This window comes from Rhinolophus ferrumequinum, chromosome 2 (genome assembly GCF_004115265.2).
Source record: "Rhinolophus ferrumequinum isolate MPI-CBG mRhiFer1 chromosome 2, mRhiFer1_v1.p, whole genome shotgun sequence".
In the NCBI taxonomy this organism is placed as follows: Eukaryota; Metazoa; Chordata; class Mammalia; order Chiroptera; family Rhinolophidae; genus Rhinolophus; species Rhinolophus ferrumequinum.
Genome location: NC_046285.1, coordinates 30,600,135 through 30,623,946, shown reverse-complemented (window position 1 = coordinate 30,623,946; position 23,812 = coordinate 30,600,135). Strand labels below are relative to the sequence as shown.

General features: G+C 35.3%; 1 protein-coding gene across 2 annotated transcripts; it reads right to left on the bottom strand.

The window, feature by feature from the left end:
* Nucleotides 1-6,957: 6,957 nt before the first annotated feature.
* PCNP (PEST proteolytic signal containing nuclear protein) lies at nucleotides 6,958-22,487 on the bottom strand. Of its 2 annotated transcripts, none has more exons than XR_004424735.1 (5): nucleotides 22,309-22,487; nucleotides 16,671-16,833; nucleotides 13,471-13,545; nucleotides 10,159-10,214; nucleotides 6,958-8,811 (listed from the first exon to the last, which is right to left on the bottom strand). XR_004424735.1 is itself a non-coding variant. In XM_033124020.1 (5 exons), the coding sequence occupies exons 1-5, from the start codon at nucleotides 22,370-22,372 to the stop codon at nucleotides 8,685-8,687; spliced, it is 537 nt and encodes a 178-aa protein (XP_032979911.1). In that variant the 5' UTR covers nucleotides 22,373-22,487; the 3' UTR covers nucleotides 6,958-8,684. The 2 variants fall into 2 exon arrangements, 1 of the variants encoding a protein (XP_032979911.1); XM_033124020.1 differs by having other exon boundaries at nucleotides 16,671-16,885.
* Nucleotides 22,488-23,812: the final 1,325 nt, after the last annotated feature.

Genomic DNA, 23,812 nt, shown 5'->3' with positions numbered 1-23,812 from the left:
CATATTAACCCCATTCAACAGATGTGGAAATAGACAAAAGAAGCGGAAGTTTGTCAACTCCCATACCAATGGCACTTATCATTATACAGTCAGGCTTGATGACGCCATTCCCTCAAATATCCTACTTCCCCTTGCAAACCCTCTATGGATTTTCAGCCATCAATCATCTCCAACTTACCTAAATTATGGTGGGAGGTTTTTTTTAAACTTTAAAGGTTACCCTGTATATGTCAACTTTTTTTGGCTGGGGGAGCGGGGCTTATTAGCATTTACCATTCTTCCAGGTACCTAGGTCCACACCCCATCATCTGGGATGCTTCCATTTCTTCCATTAATTCAGCCACTGAATTTCTTAGCAATGCTTTTGACTTGTTACTTCTATTCCATTACTGCTAATCACTGTTAACATATAAACTCATGTATGCAGCATGCTACCAATGTCAGTTTCTCAGCAGCCATGCTTGCCCTACTTTCTTTTCTCTTACACACATTACTTCCATATTAATATTTGAAACTGAGCTTCATCTTGGAAGTCCCCAGTTTTCTCACGGCTCTGTGTATATAGCAAACAAACCACAACAGGAATGGAAGTAACTTTGTATGTGACAACAGGTGGCTGCTATCATAATTCTCCATTTCAGCATGGTGGCACTCCACAGTGCCCCGTATTTTAAGAGCTAGCGTGGAAGAGTAGCTGTTTCATAAGGTACTTACAAGAGAAAGGCCTGGTAAAAGTCATACATATGATTCCTAATTTTCTTCCTTGGAGCATTACATTTTCTTCCTTGGAACATTACATAGACAATGCCTATCGCAGAATTCAAATAGGATAAAATGAAAAGAAACACTTTTTTAGAATCAGGTGGGCAAGTGACATTTACTTCTTCAAGTGGCCCTTTGAAAATATAACTACAATCTTGTTTGGGGAAATTTGCTGTATATACCGATTATTGTCCACACACAGCATTACAATAGTATTAATATTATATAGTATTTGGGGGGGGTATATCAAACTGAGTATTATGTTTATGGTGGAGGTACCTTGTGAATCAGTCAAACCACTGCTCACACCTTGATTTTTTTAAAAAATAAAACTTTATTTTTTTTAAAGAGCAGCTTTAGGTTCATAGCAAAACTGAGTGGAAAAGTACAGAGTTCCTTCCCATATACCCCATGTCCCCATACATATACCTTTTCATTCTCAATTGCATCTTCTGTTAATTTGCTTTAATCATCTGCAAATATTTTAACATCTAATTAGTACTTGCATTCTTTCAGTTACTTTCTTTGCATCATTTAAGTGTTCTGCTGCTCGTTTTGATCTCTTTTCCCTTAGGTTATAATAGATTATATATTCTCTACATATGTATTATATAGAAACTTAATTTTCAGTTATGATTACATGGGTAAATTAATAGTTTCCATTGACCTATTTAAGTTTCACATCAACTAGGATTTAGTTACGGAATTCTAAAAGCAGGAATAAAATAACTCCAGGTGTATGACTAGCATGAGATTAGGACAATGCTAGATTTTGAGTGAAATTCATTTGCAGTGTATTTGGATGACTTACCAGTGAGACAGATATACAAAGTTCAGGTAATTGTTCTTGCAGTAAAGTTATAGTGGTCATTTTTGATATTTACATAGTACACAACAGTTTTTATATTTTCTAAATATTAAGCAATGTGAATTCAATGGATACTGTAGACATAATGCTCCCAAAGAGGACTCTTAAAAAAAAAACATATTTAAGATAATAGTACATGATATAAAAAAGTGCACAGGTATGAATAAAAGTTCTATGTCCATGTGCAATAATTAAGTGGATGTCTATTGTGATGAGGCTCAAGGCTGGTGGTCTGAGAAAATTCTCACATATCTGAAGCCCTCGCATGACAGCTACCCTTACTCACCTTATTTAGAGATACCTCTACTCCCCACCCATTTCTCCAGTTATCAATGTAGGATCGGTTAGGAAATTGGGAAAGTATAGTAAAAGGAAAGAAAGTAAAAACTGAAAACAGTAACTACTGCTAACCAACAATGGATTCCTGTGGGGTGGGAGAAGGGCCATGTATCACCAGGGATATTTCATGCAGAAGTTGAATCAAGGGATTTCCAAAATTTGTCTTCGCTGTGATGGGCAGCTTGGTGTGCTGCTCTACCATGAAGCATCCACAACCTTCTCCTCAAAGATCTGAATTTCGTACTCTGGGCTCCTCTAAGATTGTCTTTCTTTGCTCACTTACTCCCTGGGCCCTAAGGCTGGTAGTTTCTTCCTGCAGTTGCTACTTCTGCTACAGCTGAGAGTTTTCAGGTTAACAATTCTTTTATTAAAAGGCTTCCTTCATTGATTCAATGCTGAAAAAGCCTTTGACAAAATTTAACACCCATTCCTGATAAAAGCACTTAATAGGAATTGGTGGATATTTTTAACACGACAAAATGTCGTGTTACCTTAGTCCTAAAGCCAGCATCTTATTTAATGGTAAAACACTGGAGACATTTCCACTGAGAATAAGAGTAAGGCAAGGATGCCCATTATTTCTACTACTATTCAATATTGTACCAGAGATACTAGCAATGCAATTAGGAAGAAAAATGAATTAGAGGCACAAAAATTGGTAAGGAAGTAAAACCATCTCTGGTTGCAGCTGATATGATGATACACCCGGAAAATCTTAGAGAATCAATGATAAAATGCAAAAATGAAAGAATTCAAGAAGATATCAAGATACAGAATTAACACACAGAAATTAATTGCCTTCATAGCCTAAAATAACAAGCACACAATGATAAAGAAAACCGCATTTCAATAGCAACAAAGATTACATACTTTAGAAATAAGCTTAACAAGAAATATGCAAAAGCATTTTGAGAAAAATTTAAAAACACTCCTGAAAAAAGCTAAACCATATTGCTCTCAATAAGGATGGCTTCATATCATAAAGATACCACAACTAAAATTAGATCCTTATCTCACAAATGCACAAGAATTTACTCCAAATGGATCAGGAATCCCATTAAATTTTAAAATGTACTAGTTTTGTGCTAGAAAAACACATGGGAAAATTCATGTTAGGTTGGTGCAAAATTGTGGATTTTGCAATTATTTTTAACCTTTTAAACTGAAATTACTTTTTAAAATTTTTTTTCCCATTTCTAGTCATTGCTTTTAACGGTAATACTTTTTTTTTTAAATTTTTTATTAGGGGACTGTGTTTCTCTAGGGTCCATTAGCTGCAAGTCGTTGTCCTTCAATCTAGTTGTGGAGGGCGCAGCTCAGCTCCAAGTCCAGTTGTGTCGTTTTCAATCCTTAGTTGCAGGGGGCATAGCCCACCATCCCATGCGGGAATTGAACCAGCAACTTTGTTGTTGAGAGCTCGCATTCTAACCAACTGAGCCATCTGGCCGCCCTAAACCACAATTACTTTCGCACCAACTTAACATCAAATCTAGAGTGAGTAAAAGATTAACAAAGTTTACTACATAAAAAATTCAACCTCACTCATAGCTAGAGGTACAAATGAAACTACTCTGAAATATCAATTTTTTTAACCTATCAGATTTCACAAAAATTAAAAAGCATGACAAACACATCCTGTTGGCAAGACTGTGAAAAAACAGAGGCACTCTCATACATTCCTTGTGGGAAAATAAGCTGCTACAATCCTTTGGAGGAAAATTTGGCAATATCTAACAAAAGTGTACATGTACTTATATTTTGACCCAAAAATTCTACTTCTGGGAATTTACCTTAAGATACATCCCAACAATATGAAAATACACATGCACAAGGTTATTAAATTATAGCACTGTAATGGCAAAATATTGGAAATGACCTAATGACCTAAATGCCCATATACAGAAGAGTAATTGCATAGACAATAATATATTCACACAGTGGAGTACTATGTAGCTGTTAATTTTTTCTTTTTTTGTAAAAGATCTCCATGAACTGGTAGTTTCTAGGGTATACTGCAAAGTGAAAAACAGAAAGTGTAAAAGTAATTATAATATGCTTTCACTAAAAAAGGGGGAAATAATAAACATCCATCTATTCATTAATTCAAGAAGAAACAGAAAGGATAAATCAGAAACCATATAGATTAGCTATAGGTAATCAGGATAGAAATGACAGAAGAACGAGACAGAAATGATAGGGAGGAGAGACACTTTATTATATAAGACACGGTCGTATAGTAAAATAAGACCGGGTCTTGTATCAATTTTTGCTCCAAAATATTCATTTGAGCTGATTGTCCAGCTAAGTCTTATTTTCGGGGAAACATGGTATGCTAATGTTTCACATACAAAGAAAAAATTAAGAAATGGGCATTCATTATGAAATACAAATTAATTCCATTACAAATGAGTAACAACTGTACTGAAAGGGGGTGCAGAGAAAAGAAGGGGGTGTTATATAAAGTTAATCTATATAACTTTGTAAAACAGTATTTTGATTATATAGTAAGACTAAAAAGAAATGGAACTATACACAAATACTGCACTGATTAGTAGTTTGTTTTACATAGGGAAATATATGGATTTTTCAGTAATTCTGAAAACTGTATTCTAGAAAAAGTTTAGTGAACATATTATGGATAGTCAAAGTCAGATTTTTTACTATTGGACAGGAGTTACAAATACAGAAAGGAGGAAGAGTAGAATAAATTCTGTGGTATTGGTCTGGTATTGGATGTATCAATATGGAGTCATGGAGATACACACATATACGAGGTCAGACAATTAAGTTCAGGAACTCATCCTAGAAAAACTGCTCCATACCTCATTGCTGAATATCACTACTGTCACCCTTGAAGTACTCCCCTTGGGAAGCTATGCACCAACGCCAGCACCTAGTCCACCCTTAAAGCAATTTTGGAACTTTTTTCCTGGAATGGCCATCAGAGCTTTCATCGTATTACCCTTGATGTCCCGAATGTCATCAAAATGTCTTCCTTTCAGTATTTCCTTTATCTTTGGATGAAGAAAGAAGTCATTGGGGGCCAGATCAGGTGAGTAGGGAGGGTGTTCCAATAGTGTTGTTTGCAAGAGCCATGAATTGTTGGCAAAAAGTTCAGGCTGTCTTTTTCACGAGGCCTTTTCAGCACTTCCAACTAGTCAACTTGGTTAACTCTTTGTCCAGTTGGTACAAATTCATAATGAATAATCCCTCTGACATCAAAAAAGGTTAGCAACATCGTTGCATCAAATTCGCGAACTTAATTGTCAGACCTATAGATCTAGAAACATAGATGTACACATATATACATTTTCTAGCTCTGGCAAGCAGGCTAGAAGCAGTACCATCTTAGTTACCAATGACTACGCTAGTGCCGATTTTGATTTCTGAATACCATTCTCTAGTAAAAAGAACCATGAATGCTTAGGGAAATCACTGATTTCAGAACTGGAGTAGAGAAAATACAAGATGAGTCCAGTACATCTTCTAGTATCAGAAATTAAGGAAATATCAGGCGGCCAGATGGCTCAGATGGTTTGAGCACGAGCTCTTAACAGGGTTGCCAGTTCGATTCCCACAAGGGAGCAGTGAGCTGTGCCCTCCACAACTAGATTGAAGGACAACGACTTGGAGCTGATGGGCCCTGACAAAACATAGTCCCCCAATTAAAAAAAAAGTTTTTTTTTTTAAATTAAGGAAATATTTTTTCAAAGAATGGGGACATGTCAAAAAGACATGAGGTCAACTGGAAGGAGTCTGCTTGGGCAAATCTGAAACATTTTGAGTAACAAAATAAATAAATGGTAGTAATGGGTTGAAACCTATAGAGTAACTTAAGAACATTTGGGCCCGTTATCAATAATTGAATAAAGAATGGGGAAGAAAACTTCCTCATAGTAGAATTTCAACTACTAAAAGTAGAATGATAGAAACAGAAAGTCAAAGTCATCATTTGGCAAGCAGTACACTAAGAATCATTGGGGGTAGGGCATAAATGCCTGACAATTAGTGGGCACAAGTATGATCAGAAATAGGGTATTTACATGGTCCCAAGAATTTCCCCACAAGATACTTATTAACTACAAACCCCAAATTAAGAGATCTTTTACAAATAACTGGCCTATGCTATTCCAAAAGTCTAAGGTCAGAAAAGACAAACACCGAAGTGTCCTAGATTAAAGGAGTTAAAGAGAGATGACAACTAAACATTGTGTGATAATGAAGTGGATCTTCAACTAGGAAGCATTAGTGGAGCAAATGGTGAAATCTGAATAAGGTCTGTAGAACAATAGTACAATAGATAAAAATACTGTAATAATGTTAATTCCCTGATTTTGACAATTGTCCCATGGTTATATAAGATGTTAACATTTGGAGAACACGAAAATACTTTATATTTTCATAATGTTTTGTAAGTCTGAAATTTTTTCAAAATGAAGTTAAAAAAATTAAAAAGTATCTTCACTTGACCAGAAGAGAACTTTAACAATCCCTTTACAGTATGTCAAGCTAATCTTGATCGTTAAAGAAAAAACACTTGAAACTTACAGCCTTCATTTGTAATTGGTCAAACTAGGTAAGAATCATAATTCTAAAATGTAACTCAATCTTTTTGTTTACTAAGACCGGACTCATTGGGCAGCAGCATTATAAACATTAAGAAGCTATACAGAACTAATGAATGATAGACACTAGTGAGAGAATACCTTCGCCCACCTAGTTTTCAAAGATATGCCTGGATCTTCTGAGGCACAGAACCGGGACTACACTTTGGCAGTGAAGGAGGAGGACGAAGCTATAGAACTGAGTGCTAAGTTAGGTAGACTCCAATAAATAATAATTTAACATCTCCCATTACTTTGGCCAACAATCTGGGCAAGAGCAACAATCGTAACATTTGTCTCTTCTTTGTTAAAAAAAAAACAAAACAAAACCAAAACAACAACAACAACAAAAAATACAGAAAACAAAAAACCCCAGCAACAATGAAGTGGAATAGAAAATAAGAACACTATTGAGTTTGACAAATTTATTGGTTATTTTAGTAAAGACATTCATCTCAGTCGTTTCTCTCTCCCATCTTGACCTTATGTTAGTATTTCATTTGAGTCAAGAAAAGAGTATGTAGGAGAGGGATGTTATTTCAACATAAACAGTAAAATGGACAAAAATGAAAAGTTTGCCTACATTAAAGCAAGTTAAGTTCATGTATCTTGATATAATTAAATCATGTAAGTAAGAACTAATAGTTCGATGCACATTTCCATTGTTTTACTTGGGGCTTACGCTAACTGTAAGTGCATGTGAACAAGTATTAGGAATATATACAGGCTGCTTCTCTGGAGTTATTACCCATTAAAAGAGCTGAATTATTACCTAGTTACCACCATTAAGACAGTCTGAAGCTGCCCACAAATATAACATAGTAGTTTTCAAGGAAATGATTATACTGCATTTTTCTTTTATCTATGACTGTGCCTTTAAAGATGTGTTTAACTGTCACATTAAAAAAGAATTCATATACAATACAAAAATACAAAACAAAAAAAAACCCCTACAACACACAGCTCTAACAAAGTGGTTGAAGATTCCATAAAATGTTTAAAGATGCATTTTCTTTCCTTCTATTTTCAGTACCTAAAATGTGCTTTTGAGAGGCCACTGTTAATATGTATACACCGAAGCCATATTATTGTACTAAATAAGAATTCCTACAGTAAGTTCAAATCAAATTGGATTTCACAAGTTAGTAACTTAAAAGTTTTGACAAAGTTACAGAAAGTGCATCTTTCTCATTTTCCATCTTCACACAACGCTGACTTTTTTGGTGTTTATCTTTTAAAAATAAAACAGCCCAATATTTAAGCACTATGTACATTTAAAATTTTTGGTGGTGGTTTGTATTTTAAAAGAAACAGCTTCCTTATGACTTGCCTCAAGATCTGGTGGAAATGCTTAAGGAACTAGCTATAACAAAAACCAAGAGAAGCACATTCAAAATACTGATTTACTTTGGTAGCAAATAGTTGTTCTTTGAAGACTAATGAAGGTAGACAAGACCCGTTAAGGTGAAGTGGCCTATTTCAAATACTCAACAGTTTACATAAAATTTTTAAGTTTTTTTTAAAGAGCTAAGCATCTGTATCCACTGATAGCAATGCAGTATCTAATTTATGACTTGAAACAAAACAAATGCCCAGTAGGAAAAAAAGCAATATTGTAACTTTATCTAATTTACTTTCAGTCAATAGTCTAGTAACATTTTCTTCCCAATACAATACTCCCTTCTCTATAAGGCTGTTCCTGGGAGCCAGAAAGTTTAGGTTAATGAGGAAGTTAAGTTAGAGAGTAATTGCTTGCAGTTTAAACAGACAATAACTTTTTGCTTCCCTCTTAATGTGCTAATAGTTGTCTAAAAAAATATGCAATTCTTAAAAAGGTACCATTTCTGATTTTTTTTTTAATTATCTGTAACCTTTGGAAACTAATCACATGAAACTACAAAATTAGCAAATGTCTTGAAATCTGTATATAAAACATAAATTACCTCTAATTTCAAACTCTCATTTATTAGTGTACCACTCAATCTTTTAAAAAAAAAAAAAAAAAAAAAAAAAAAGGCGGCTCCAAAGATAGTCTTATATCATTCTTTAAAAAGGAAACTGTTCCTTTTAACTTTACACCCACTCCACACCCCAATTTCAAAACACATCATTTAATTGTCTTGGTCATGGACATTTCCAAGATGAGATTTTATATTCCGCTCCCATAGCTTCTGGTTATCAGAAAACCCATGTTTTCCTTTATTGAAGGAGTTTGGTCCTGCTGATGTTGGTGTATCCCTGTGTTAAAAGAAAAGAAATTTATTTAAAATGTTATATAAAGTCTTTTGGGCCACGTTTTTAACTCAATCAAAACACATTTGTTTAGCACAGGCTGAACATCAGAAGCCCCTACAAAGCTTTTTTAAAACATACTCTCCACAGACCCAGTCCTAAAATTTCAGATTCAGTAGGCCTGAGGAGGGGCCAGGTAAATCTGTAGTTTTAACAAACACTTAAGGTGATTCTGATACACAGCTAAGGGTAGCAACCATTATAGTTTTTAAAACCGTTATTTGCAACCCATTAATAAGGTCATGAAATCAATATGATGGCTTACCATAAACATTTATAAAAAAATGAAATAGAAGAAAAACATGAAGATGCATCAGACATAGAAAAGATTCAGGTCCTTTCATGAACTGTTTCAATTTTACATGTTTATTTACATGTATATGGGGTGTTGAGATTGTGTTACAATGTCAGATGTATTCCTTAGTTAGATCTCATAAGAAAGGCAGGTGCTGGGCACTAAGTCCCACTGAGACTGTTCCCATTGGAATCCTGTACCAAAAATCTCAAGACTGATGCTTGTTTATGGACTTAGCAATTAGTTCTTTGGGAGCTGAAACATTTGGTAGAAATGGGGACATTAACAGGGATTGGTTTGAAGCTGAACTTTCTTACTAGCCTTTAAGTTATCCATTTATGCATAAAGACAGGAAACTGAACAGCATATTAATTTAAAATTATTTCCATGACAATAGAAACAATGAAGGAAAATGAAAATATTTTGTCTTACTTTGGTAAGTAAAATTTGGCATCTAAGTTACCAAAGAAAAAAGGACATTTTTAATCAAGATTAAGTGTGGGACTATAATAAATGAAATGAGTGAAAACCATTTCTTTTCATATCAGAAAAAAATTTAAATTTAAATCTTAAATCAGAAACATTTCTCATAGCTATATTTCTTATTTGAAAAAAATATACAGATTACATGTATCTGAAAAGAAATAGCCTTAAGTTATTATTTTCTTAAGATACTCATTTTCTCTTACCGAGAGAGAAAATAAGATCATTGATAATTCACAAAACAAAACTATTTGCCCAAATACATAAGAAAAGCCGGAACACTAAAAGATTATGTGCAATTTATTCTTGCTCTTAATTCACTAACATTTTCCACAATATTCATGAAAAAAATTTTTTTTTAATTAAAGTTTATTGGGCTGACAATTGCTAGTAAAGTTACATAGACTTCAGGTATACAATTCTGTAATACATCATCTATAAATCATGTTGTGTGTTCACCACTCAGAGTCAGTTCTCCTTCCATTACCATATATTTGAAAGAAAATTTATAATACCTTCCAATATTCTTCATTCTCATCTTTGCTTCTGGAGGCATTTCCTCTGGTTCACTCTGGAGAAAAAAAAGTAAATAGAGATAACTGCATATAGATTAAATTCACTTAATTACTAATATGCTAAATTTTGTATCTAAGCCTTTTAACATTTTCAATACTATAAATTTTAGTAAGAGGAGAAAATTATCTTAACCACATTTTAAAAAGAAATACACATCTTCTGGTGTGCGGATTTTACATCTTAAAAATTTGGTAAAGACTTGATATTCTAGAACTAAAACCATTTGTTTATTATGTGCTACACATTGTGTTAAATGTTTTAATATGTACAACTTTAAAACCCTAATAATCCTACAAGGTGAGTATAATTACCATCATTCCCTGCTATTTTTCCCTACTTATACCTGTTGAAAAGATATGTTTCAAGTCAAGTTTCTTTTAGATATGTTTTTCTGCACAAATGCTGCTGCTGAGCTAAATATTCTTTTTTAAAAGGGTGTCCTTAAGATCCCGCTTAAAGGGTTTCTACTGGTCAAATATGGGAGAACTTGAACATTACAGCCTGTTAAAAACAGTAAGAATCCATAAGCCTACACTTATAAAACTAAGGAAAAGCTCTTCTTTACTGTAAGAGATAATAAACATAAAAGAGATGAAAGAATTAGAAAAATCATCATTTGGCAAACATTATAATTGATTCTGGCAAGAATCACGAATGGATGTTAACACTTGTGACTAAATGTTTAAGAAATTATAGTTTTCACATATTCTCAAATCGTATCCCCAAGATAAATTTTCATTAGAAAAGGTAAAACAGTAATTTGACAGCAGAGAAATCTAGCAGACATCACTTTAACCAAATGATCAAAGTTAACACTGCCAGTAATGGGACATATTGACAACATGTACTTCCTGATATGATGCACACTGAAAACTTGGAATCACTTCTGTGGTATTCCTGCCAGAAGGAATGTGAATCTAATCATGAGGAAACATCAGACAAATTCAAGCTGAGGGACATTATATAAAATAATTGGCCTGAACGCTTCAAAATGTTAATGCCATGAAATACACAGAAAGACCCAAGAATTGCCAAATTAAAGGAGTCTAAATAAAAGAAATATAACTGGAAAATATTTTTTAAATTTCAAAATTAATTAAATTGATTTGTCCAATATGTTTCAGGCTCAGGTTACTTAGCTATGTTCTACAGAGAAAGGGAGACTCAGATGAAGGTTTTAAATGCATGTGTTCTTTTATCTAAGACACAAGTTTATCTTTCATTATCATTACCATCTCACAGCAGTGTTGTGTGAACCTGTTCAAAATTTCTTTAAAAAAATAATTAGGGAAAACAGTAAGGGATGATGCAAACAACAGAGGACTAAAAACCACAAGACCTAAGTTTTAGTTCAACACTGTGTGCATTAGCAGATACTTATGCATACTTTACTTAATTTCTCTATTTCCAAAATAGAAATAACTGTTATCATATGATTCACTGGGATATGTGGAGAGTAAAATAAAGTTACGTGAAAATATATCCAAATTGTTAGTTATTCAAAGTAAGCCATTACTGTTATGTAGATGCTTAATTTGTCTACTTTTACACATGCTGTTCCCTTCTTCCTATATTGTCCTTCCCTCTTATAATCTGTACATAGCAAAGTGCTTACCAATGTTAGAGATGGCTTTAGAGATGGCAGAGAATATTAAACATTATTTAAGTTAGTACTTTTTAAGTTTTCTTGGGGAGGCGGGCCAATGAAATACTCTTTTGCCTCAACAAATACTCTTTTTCCTCAACAAATTCTTAGTGGGGTTCCCAAATATCACAGATAAAAGACTCGCTAAGTGAAACGGGCAGGAGACCAGAGCCCTGCTTGTTAGGCATCACCTACCCGCACAGTAACTCCTGAGACATTCCCATAGAACCCCAGAACTCTCTGAAAAATAGTTTAAAGTCCTGTGCTCTGAATTGAGCTTTCATTTTACAGTTTAAAAACTAAGGCTCTACAAAGGTAGTGATTTATTCACAGGCTTTCTACTGGTTAATAACTGGGCAGGAAAAAACTCTAGATCTACCGACTGCCAGTCCATGGTCTTTCCATGCTGCTCCATCTATTAGCCAGCCTCTCATCCTTCCGTCAATTTCCACATCACTTCATCTCTTCAGGTACTGGGGATTTTTTATTTTGTACTATTTTATGTATAAATCTCTGCCTTACTAGGCTGAGTTTCTAGAGGAATATGTCTGATTTATGTTTGTAATCCCACTGTGCCTAGCATACAGAAAGCACTAAAATGTGTAGAATGAGTAAATGTCCAAAGCAGAATACAGTGATAATCACAGTAATTCTTTACCTACTGATCTGGGCTCCAATCATTCCACATTCATCGGTGCCCAAATCTCTTCTACAAATATCTCCAGTCCAGTCAAATGCAGGAGCTTAGTATTTACCACTTATGATTTGAAAACTGATGTCTTAATTTACAAAAGTATTCCTTGGTTTGTCAAAACCCTGCCTAACTCATGTTTCTTCTCTTATATATTCTTTCCAGTCACTCCCGCTCCACAGTGTTTGTGCTCTTCTGAATGTGTAATTCTTATCTAGATTCCTTATGGCAGCAATTTCTCATGTACCCTGTAACAATTATTACACAATGGGGTCACATCTAAACGGGGGTTAGGTTCTAAAGTCAGAGACTAAAGAAAAAAATCGGTGAAAATCATACTTAAAATTCTGTATGTCATTCATAAGCATGGTAAGAGAGGGACACTGTGAAAAGCATGAGGGAGCTAGGACTGCCCAAGAGAACAGCAGATAAGGACCTCACGCTTACTCTGGAATATGTGCTTATTGAGTAAAACTTCTAGCAGAATCACCTGCATTGTTTAATTGTTATTCCTCACGGGGCTGAAGGGAGGAGGCACTAGAGCTGCCGTTTCAAGTTCAATGCATGTAATAATGTCTCATCACAAAGACTTCAACTATAAAATTAAAGGCGGCAGTATTGAATTTTTCTTTTTTTGGATACTTCGTACTTCCTAGTACAGACTTAATTATTATTCATAACAAGCATTTGCTGATCTGATTCTTAAGTTCTTTGCCCCCAGAGTCAATACATTTTAAATAATCCTACAACCAAATAAAATACAGTAATATCCAGATTTTGCAGGTGTCACAAAAAGAACTATTCAAAGTTGCAAAGGAAATTTACTAGCACCATTAATACAACCTGCAATTGACAGTAATATCTTCCTGAAAGAACTGGTTAAAGTAAAATAAGTAAGACTAGTTGTCAACTTACATCTTCATCTTCATTAAAAGCTGCTGCTACTGAAAGGGTTTTTGGAGCAAGAGTTGGAACAGTTTCTTTAGGCTTCTGAAGAAAAAACATATTAAAGAGTATCACATAAGGTTTACACAGCCTTGTTTAATGATATAAATAACTTCTCTTCAAAGATTCAACTTTATGTTTTCATAGAAACAATAGTAAGGAACTCAGAACAAACTGGACAAATTCATTCTTTTTGAAAACATGGGTTATCAATGGGTATGTTTTACTATATTGTCCATTTATTTTCATTCTGTAAAAAATATTCTACTTAGGACCTCCAATTTAGTATCATTTAGCTAAGGGGTACCTGGTACAGGTAAGAGAAAATGATTAATAATAATTTCCCACAGTAACATTCAAAATAAGTACAGTGTGCCTTGGGAACATAAAAGACAAAGACTCATCTCTCTCTCTCTCTCTCCCCCCTCTACTGGCTAGCTTTTTGCCCTTTGGCCTATAAACATGCTTCATCCATAGCATCTCTTTGCTCTAACCTAAGTTTTTGAAGTAAATTGTCTTCATTATCTCCAATCTTCTCATCACCCATTCAGCCTTCAATGCACTGCAATCTGGCTTCCTCCCTTACACTTTCCATTATTCCTCACTCACCTAGAATCAAGTGACCTTTTGTAGGGTTACTAATGACTAGTGTGTGGTATTTGACTCTGTATCAGCTCCTCTTTGAAAACACCTGTACCTTGGCTTCTGTGACACTGCTTTTTATCGGCTATTCTCCTGATTCTCTGACCTTTTATTCTCTTTCCCCTCCCTAAATGACAGATACTCAAGAGTCTATACTTAGTGACCTTTCCTTCTCTATACTTCCCTGGCCAACTTCATTCATTCCCAAAGTTTTAACTACCAAAATCCTATGTCTACCTCCAAATAGGATGTCATCTGCCCACTGTACAGTGGACAGCTCCACTTAGAGCTCCCATGGGTATGTTAGTTTCACAGTGTTTGTAAGTTCCCAAGCTAGAAAATCTTTCCCTCAATTTGCACATTTTATTGTAAGGTTCTGATTAAATTTGCATTAAATACTTAAATTTTCCTCTGCCTCCCAATCATACCACCACAATACCAACACCAAGCCACTTAGCACTACTTGCCTGAACTACTGTTAGAAACACCATCTACCCACCTTCTGTTTTTCCCCCTCTAATCCTCTGTACTGAGTGATCTATACAGAGTGATGTTTCTAAAATGCAAATTTGTTTAAGGGTCAAGCTTTCTTATAATGTTCCATGGCTCTGCTAGAACCTAAAGAATAAAGCCAAACTATAATACAGAATACAAGCCCTTTATGATTTGGTCCGATGGTCTCATTTTGGGGGCTTTCTATCCTACATTTGCCTTCCAAACACTTTCCAACTACAATTTCCTTAATGTACTGGGTGTGTTCATATCTAAGCTGTCTTTCCATGAAATTCCTTTTATCTGAGACGCCCTTTTGCCTCCTGCCTACACTTAAGGCCAATTCAAACATCACCTTCTCAGTGAAATCTTCTCTGATCTGCCCAAACAAAATTAACCATTTCTTCTTCTCTAATATACAAAATACTTTTTATAAACAATGTTTGCTTTTGAAGGAATAAAAAATGTTAACTTGGAGATTATGCATAGTGATTCTAGAAACACCCTTTAATTTTTTAAAGAAGTCATGTATTCGATGTAGATATACATAAGACCAAGTACGTATTTGTTGGTTGATCAACTATCTTTCCATATCGTATAATCAAAAGCAACAATTTCAACTATTTTTTATACCCAACATGGAAATCCCCCAAGGAAATAGTTTATATGATAGTTTATTTTACGAAAACAGGTTTTAGTTTTCCGAAGACTAAAAGTTTTACTGAGTAGACTTTTTCAAACACATCCCACCCATCTAATATGATGAACAGTAACAAAATCATGTCAATGATTTAGAAAATGTAGGTGTTTGGATATCTGACTCAGGGGGTATATTGAACCAAAATGTATTATCAAGGGGAACATCTGTATGAGAAGTGTACATGAGAATACATGTCTAATGACTATCCATAAAAGGTAAGTATTTATGCAGTTAGGTCTATGCAACTTTTTAAAAAACCCAGGTAAAACAAAAAGGATCAGTTCAAGTTCAAATAGGGAGAGTAATCATAAATAATAAAGTCACAAGATGAACGTCTTTTGTTCAGACTGAGTTTAAACAAAAAAAAGAAAGAAAAAGGCAAAACAGCATAGGGTGGGAGTTGGAGTTCTGAGGAATGGTAGCTATTTTAAAACTGGAAGTGTAGCTCAACCTCTAGGTGGAATCTGATTCGTATCTTATTTGTAACATCTTTGAATGAACATCTAATGCAGAAAAAAGCTGTATGCGTCTGGCAACACAGCATTAATTTCCACAGAATAGACACGAATAACTCAAAAGCAATTTTAGGATTTTTTTTCTCCTTACACAAGAATGTAACTATTTTCCAAAGCCAACAGCAATACACTATAAGTAACTTAAAGAAAAGATCTATTTGGTTGAACCATGTAAAAGTGGCTCTTTTACTGGTCAGAAAGAATCAAAATTTTAAACCTCATCAGCTTCAATCCAATATTTCAAATACTTTCCAGACACACTCCATGGTTCCTAAGTATTAATTCAAGGTTTACACACTAAAACAAGGGATCAAAAGTTCATCTGAAAAGTACTGTTACAGGATATCAGTGTCCACTTGTTGCTCAAAAATAGGGTAATCAGGAAGCTCTTCTTATCAAGCAATACCTTATTAATATTACTCTTCTAAGATAAAATAACTGATAGCTAGAGATTATTTTTAACAGTACTAGAATTAAAAGGTAAGAAAAATCAGCTGAAATTCTTTCTGAAAATAATTTTCAGAGGTTTTGCTCAGCTTAGAAAAATTCTAAGCTATTACTTTATAAATAATATCATCCCTATAATCGTTGTTCCTTCTCATATTCTAAACCTTTTAAAAAAATAACTTTATTGAGATGTAATTCATCCAGATCTTTCTTGAACACAGAGCTAGAAACTCCTTAAACACTTATATATATTAATATAAGTTAACACACCCATCTACCCTTTTATACTTAATTTACCTAACCCAGTTAAAGCCGGTTTCCAAAACAAATTCTTAAGACCCATTACAAAAAGCATGTATAAAATAACAACTCACACTTGATCCAAGTTTGATGGATATGGCTGAGGTTTTCTTTGTCGTCTGACTACCTATGGCAAATCCAAACTTGGAGATCTTTGTAGGCTTTGTTGGGAAGTCTGCAGCTTCTTCTTCAGCTGATCGCTTCTCAGCGCTGCGACTGGAACTTTCCCCTCCATTACTGGAAGAAACAGTCTTAGTTTTCACAGGTTTTTCTGCTTCTTCTTCAGGTCCTGGTGAAGTCGAAACAACTTACCAAGATGAGCTATTTTTACTGAGCAGATTGATGGGAGCAGCAACCTCAAAAAGCATCGTTATAAGGAAGATACCTCTGCAGTTGTCACCTACTGACCCAACAGTCTCTTCCACTGTTTGTTAGAGTATACAGCAGGAACTGAGATTGTGTGGCAGTAGAAGAGGCTCCCATGAATTAACTAGCATAAAATACAGAGCAATTTAAAATTATAAACATAGAGTTCACAAAAAGCAAAGGCCCTTCAACTAAACACTATTATGTAAATTGTACAATAGTTATTTGTGAGATTTTGGTTTTTAAATTAAGGTCTATAAATTCTTCTACACAAACTAGATTGTGAGCAATTAGTCACATCATAGGGATAATACATTTGACTAATAAATTCTAATATCCCTCAATAATGTACTATAGTTATACAAAGCACCTAGTAAATGAACAACCCATTACCTGACTACAATGTTAATAAAGTCTGGAGTAATTTTCTTGAGTGATGTGTTCCTCGTGATGTGTTTCTCGTGTACATCTCACACAATCTTTACTTGTAAAGGAAGTTCAAGGAAGATTTCAAAGTCACCACCTTTTGAGTAATTTAATTCTACTTTGAAAGCTTGGTTACCACCTGTTTTAAGCTATTCTTAAGAGCCTTTAACAATCATACTTAGGTTTATAGATTATTTTTTCTCATGAAAGAAAGATGAGCTAAGTGTAATTTGAAACAGAAAAAGGCATATACACACACACGCACGCACGCGCACACACACACACATATAAAAGTTTGGAATGAAAGATGTCTTTCAGTAATTTTGTTCATGTTTGTATTAATCAATGATGAAATTAGGTCACATCTTGAATATCTTAGGTCTGTTATACAAGAAGGCTATTTAAGAATATACTGGGAGTTAAGACGGAAGGCTATTATTAAAATTTTTATTTTCTTTCCCCGTTTTACCAATTCACCCTATTGAAAGTATTCTGCTACACTGGATAGTTTATTTATGGAGAAAGAGAATATGCTCTAAGGGATGGTCCTCACGATAGCTAAGAAAACAGGACAAAATCTAGAATGGGGGGGAAAAGGGAGAAATTAAACAGAAATAGACTGACAAGTAATGGATTAAAAAACCGGAAGCTATAGATCTCAATCTATATAGTTTTGGAATTATAGGGTCTCTAGTTAATAAGCACTTTGAAGAGAACATTGGATGTCGTTTAGAGGAAAAATAAAAGGAACTCTTTATTCCTTTGGACAAAGGGTAAGAGTTGTAATGACAATGTAGGGGAAGAATTAAGCAGGGTTAGTTAGGTTTTGGGAATTTCTCCAGGAGGTGCCATTCACTTATTTAGATATGAAATTACAAAGCCACCTGAAGAATGAAAGATTGCTATCAAAGGTAGAAATACAGAACTCAATTTAGAATTTCTTTTAAAAAAGGTATTATGCAAAGTTTGTTCTATGTTTATAACTAAAATCATTTATGCTAAATTTTATTCTGCTTTCTACTTATAGCTTTAATTTACAGTAACACCTAAACAGTGATAAATTCTTGGTTACTGAAACCCAGCTAAAATTGAAAACTCTGTATTGGAACACACAGAAACCCAGAAAAACATCAAAACAAATAGCATAAAAAACTATTAGTCCTGACTGTAGTATAACTGCTCTTTGAACTGGGACCCACGGACTATATAATTAGTCAAGATTTCCAGTTCTTTTAAAATCTATCTTTACTTAATTCTAGGTTTCCTTTTACCCAGAAAAAATAATTTTGACATGAAGAATCTAGGAAAATTAAAGCACAAGTAAGAAAAGTGAAAACATAATTCTTACTATAATAACATTAAATGTGACAATTAGCTGAACTAGTTAGTATGTGCCAACACATGGAACACAATGGTATCTGTCCAACTTCATGATGCTGTAAGGAAGATTTCTATAAAGACTGCTCTAGAAAAAGGTAGCATGAAAAGGGGAGCTGGGAAAACTACTCTACTATTAATTAAGTACTCAACTGGCAGCAAACTCAATTTTATTCACATCTGCGTTCTTGTCATCTGAAGAGGCAAGCTATTAAGACCACCCATACCTCAGGTGCACACTGAAGACTAAACATACTATATCTACTAGGTCATTTCTACACGACTGATTTCAGATCCAGCAATTTATTTCTGGATATAGTAAATAACTGGCCTTGCTCACTCTCAAAAAGTTTTTTTTTTTCTTGTAAGCAACTGTAAATACTCAATAGCTTTAGAAAACATCTACTCTTCAATGAAAAGGTGTGGGAAAAGGAGTGAAGGAAGATAGGTCCACTAGTATTAGTACTCATTACTTAGCGTGGATTGATTTGTTATTTTCTCATTATGTAATCCTTTTCTAACAATTATGCAGAAGATACACAAAACATTTAGGAAATAAAGCAAATGAAATAATGAAGATGGGAAAATAGGACAGCCAAATCTATGTTATCAGTGTGATTGTTATTGTAATTTCTACAATTCTATATATAGCTCATTAGAAAATTATTTCAAACTAACGTGAGCTTTGAAATATACCATTAAATATCAACATCAATTCTTAAGTCCATTAAGTGCTTTCCTTTAAACACAACATGTACTACTTTAATATTTGGGGCTTTTAATAAAACCTCTGTTTTCAATTTATTTAATGAGATGCTTTGTATTTTGGGCTGTGGAAAACAAAATTTTTGATGACCATAGATTAGTAAGATGAAAATTTTTAGCAATGTAATTTATATTTTAAAGGATGAATAAACATGCTTAGTTTTTTTAAAAATAAGAAAATCACAAATCAATTTATAACAAAACATGGATAGTTATATGAAATTACTATTTTATCTATGAATATTTTAATATAAGGAATTTTATCTAGTTTGTATTTGATCTGAGCAAACAAAATGTGTAGCTTACTTAATGTGAAATCAAATTACACATGGTACAAACATTTCTCCCCCCAATGAATAGCTGAGGAAAGGAGGACCTTGGAGCACAAAGGTACCTTACTTCGAAAAATATTATCTAATAAGAAAATTTAAGTGTCCCCTTCATGACCCATTTGCATGCATATTGATAGATTCTTCATCTGAAAAAAGGACACACAGCTACCCCTCTAACAGGACTGGTGTGCAGCTTAAACGAGAATATCTTTAAGACCGTCCTAGTGTCTGCCATAAATGTCAATTTCATTAAAGTAGATCTTAGATAACCGAAAATACCCTGAAATGACCCTGATTATGATTTGAATAGCTCTTCTCTAAAATTTCTATTTATTTCAAGGAATAACAAAAATTTAGCCAAAGGGAGAGAAAAAAAAAATCTACCTACGGCCTCACCCTTAGCATTATCTCTTCACTTTAAGGTGACAGCAGGTGGTTCAAGTACATACCTTCTCTTGTTGACATAAATTTATGTTAACTATGGAAGTAATCGCATTAAAAAATTCTTCCAACTTTCTGGATTGTTCAATAGGAATTAAAAAAATCAGAATTCTCTAGGTAAGTCCCTAAGACAAACTTCATAGCGTTTCAAAATAGTGTAGCAATAAGCACTGTATTGTTTTAACTATCATTCCTTTGTACAATCTCATTAAAAATATCTGATATTGAAAAATGGTTTATATGCAACAGAACTATTTTTTTGTAAAGGCACACCCCAGGCAAATTATTAAAGGATATTACTTATTGTAAGTGACCATCGTAGTTTTTAATACCACTTAGCAAAGATAATTTTATACCATGTCCCCATACAAAACTATGCTAAAATAAAAACATGAATATTCATACTACAGAGTTAATTACCCCTAACTGAATGAGTGGTAGATAAATTATACAATGGAATTATGCTGATACTTAAGGTTCATTTTGGCAGCATGTTAAATGCATCTCCTACACTCTCATTCAAGGCAGTTAAAAAAAGCCAGTCTAAAAGTTAAAAGACAGTCGAAAGGCCAGATAAGATTCTTTAGGCTATAGATTTTTGTTTTTCCTCAACTACTCCTTTTTAATGTACTTTTACTTGATAATTTCCATGACAATTAATTTTTGGAGGATATCTGAGGTGGTAGTACTAGATAGTTTAAACTGTTGTTTCGTAAACTGTTTTACTAGTAAAAAAAAAATGGGGGAGAGTGAGGAGGGAGGAGTGTTTTGGCTTAACTAACAGCACTGCACAAGTTATTTAATGAGCAAATTCTGGGTCCAAAGTAACTGAACATTACACTTCTCAATTTTTGTTCTCAAGGCAATTCACATTAAACTTCATGTTAGTAGGTCCTAACAGTTGCCTTTATATGCTATTAATGTTCTCTATTTTCTCATGTTAATACTTTCATGGGTGGTGAACACACAATGTGAGATATCGATAATGTATTACAAAATTGTACACCTGAAATCTATATAACTTTACTAACAATTGTCATCCCAATAAACTTAATTAAAAAAAATACTTTCAGAAACAAGAACTTGAGGGAGTTAGAATAGAGAATAATACTTAAAACGTTCTAAAGATATTATGATCAGCTCGCACGTGTTATTTGCCTTGTTACGACAAAGGGCGGGCTGGAGATATTACCTGCATTTCCCTAACGCACAAGATCCAAATAACAAAACATGGGGTGTAGGGGATAGAATCAAGATAACTGTAACCTGAGTTTACGTCGTAACAATATACAGGAAGAGTCATACTAGCCTATTTAGCCACCTAAATATCTGGCATGCAGATAGCAGGCAACAGCCTACCTCAGAAAAGGCAGACACTTCGAAAAACGGCAACCATAACCTATCCCTAGACCCCGCGGCTTAAAGCAGCCGGCAGAAAAAAGTATTCCTCTTTTCCTCCATCGCCTCGACCCATCGAGTTACAGGGTCAGTGTTCGGCTTTAAAATAAAGGAAAGAGCAAAGGCCGGGGTAGTCCACCTCGTCAGAGAAAAGAAAGCAGCAAATGAACCCCTAAGTGTAACTGAGAGGCCCGCACCGTCGGAAACTCGGCCTGCGGCCACTGCTCGGTTACTCCCACTGTGTGTACGCGTTTTGTGTGATGTGCGTCTCCAGTGTGGCGGTAGCGGTTCCTGCATCGCCGCTCCTGGTCCCACACCGAGTTCGATCCCCCTTTTTGGTGCCCATCTCCCTTCTCCTCGTAACCATGGCCTCCGCTGGGGGCAGGAGGTGACGAACAGTGGCCGACTATCCCCCGGCAAGGAGGCGATGTGGGCCCAGATCCCAGCGGGCCGCACCGGGCGTGCCCCGGGCTCGTCTGGGCCCAGCACCTGGCCGGTGAGCGCCAGATCCGCCCATTCTCGCCCCACCCTACGCCCCCCACCCCGGGGAGCTCAAAGAAAGGCCCAGAGCATCCCGCTCAACCCGCGACGCTGGGGTTGTGTTCACCTCCGGCGGCTCCAACTCGCTGCGGCTTCTCAGGCTTCTCCTCTCCCGCCTTTCCGTCCGCCATTTTCCCCGCCGCGGCCTCCCTGCAGCCACGCCAAGGACGTCACGGTCCCGCCCAGTAACCACTAAGTTGCGGAGCCGGCCGGCGAGGTGCCAGCCTAGAGCGGCCCCGGAGAGTCAAAAGTGGCCTTTCGGAAACGGAAGTGAATGTGACATCAACGAGCCACCGCCGAAGGCGGGACGGGGAAGGCAGGGCGGTTTTTATGAGGACTAGTTAGGTGCTTTTACTGGATGGAGGTCAGTTAGATTTTCATGGTCTAGTGGCGGATCCAGACAAGTGAGGGGAGGTGGGATCATCACCTTTTAAACGGTGGAATCGTGTAAGGTTTTCTGCAGACGGGGGTGTGGTTGCCGCTGAAGCTAGCCGGCTCTTTCATTTTGGTCTTGCTGGATCGCTTGTGCCTACTCAAAACAGAACAACACAAAAAAAACTGTAGGCCTGTATTCTTTATCCCAATTAAGAGAGAAATTAGCGTTTATAGAGCGCCCTCTTGTGTCAGACTTTATTTCGTTTAATTCCCCACCATAGTCCAATACGGAATTGTCTTCTTTTAATTAACGTTGAGGCCAAAGAATGATTTGTCCAAGATCACGTAGCCAAGTGGTAAAACTTTTTTTCTAAAAGCCGCAATTTCTGTATCAAGTTAGAAGAAGTTATTTTATTAAGTGAAGACTTCAGTAATTTCTGCCTTCCTTAGAAATCTTTAGTGGATTCCCAGGGTTTGCAGAATGAAGTCCAAGAGTTATATTGGGACCCAGCCTAACTTTTCAGCCTCATCTTCCCTTTTTCTCTATATTTATACTTCTCTCTTGCCACACAGGGTTGATTCCTTGCCTAGGGAACTGGAATTTCTGGGTTTGCCTTACAACATACAGTGAGTATTACAGAAATTGGTCTTTGGAGTCAGAACTTGGGTTTGAATGCCCTGATCTACCCTTTACTGGCTGTGTAAATCTTGAGGCTTTCTTAACTGTCTACAGACCTATGTTTCCTTCTCTATAAAATAGAAATAATAATAGTACCTCCTCAAGGGCAGTCATGGGGGTTAAATGAGATAATTTCTATATACCATTCTTTGGTTACTTTGTATTTCCCTCGGTATGTGTTTTAAAAAACTTGTGTGCCTAGATGGCTCAAAAGTTTTTTGACAACAAAGACTTTTTTTCACCCCCAAACGGAGACCGTTTAAAGATTTTTTTTTCCTTCACTGCACTTTGTACTGTGCATTTCATATATTAAAGATGGATGGATGACTCCTCTGGGCCCAACTCTGGAGAATGGAGAAAGAATCAAAATATACTTCCCATGACAAGCAGGGGGGTTTGATGGTGATGCGTTGATTTGATGATTTGAAGTCCCTGTTGTACCATTTATGACAGGGTATGTAAAAATGTGCCCAGCAAAGTATTTTACATAGAGCAGGTAATTAATTCATGTTTGTTT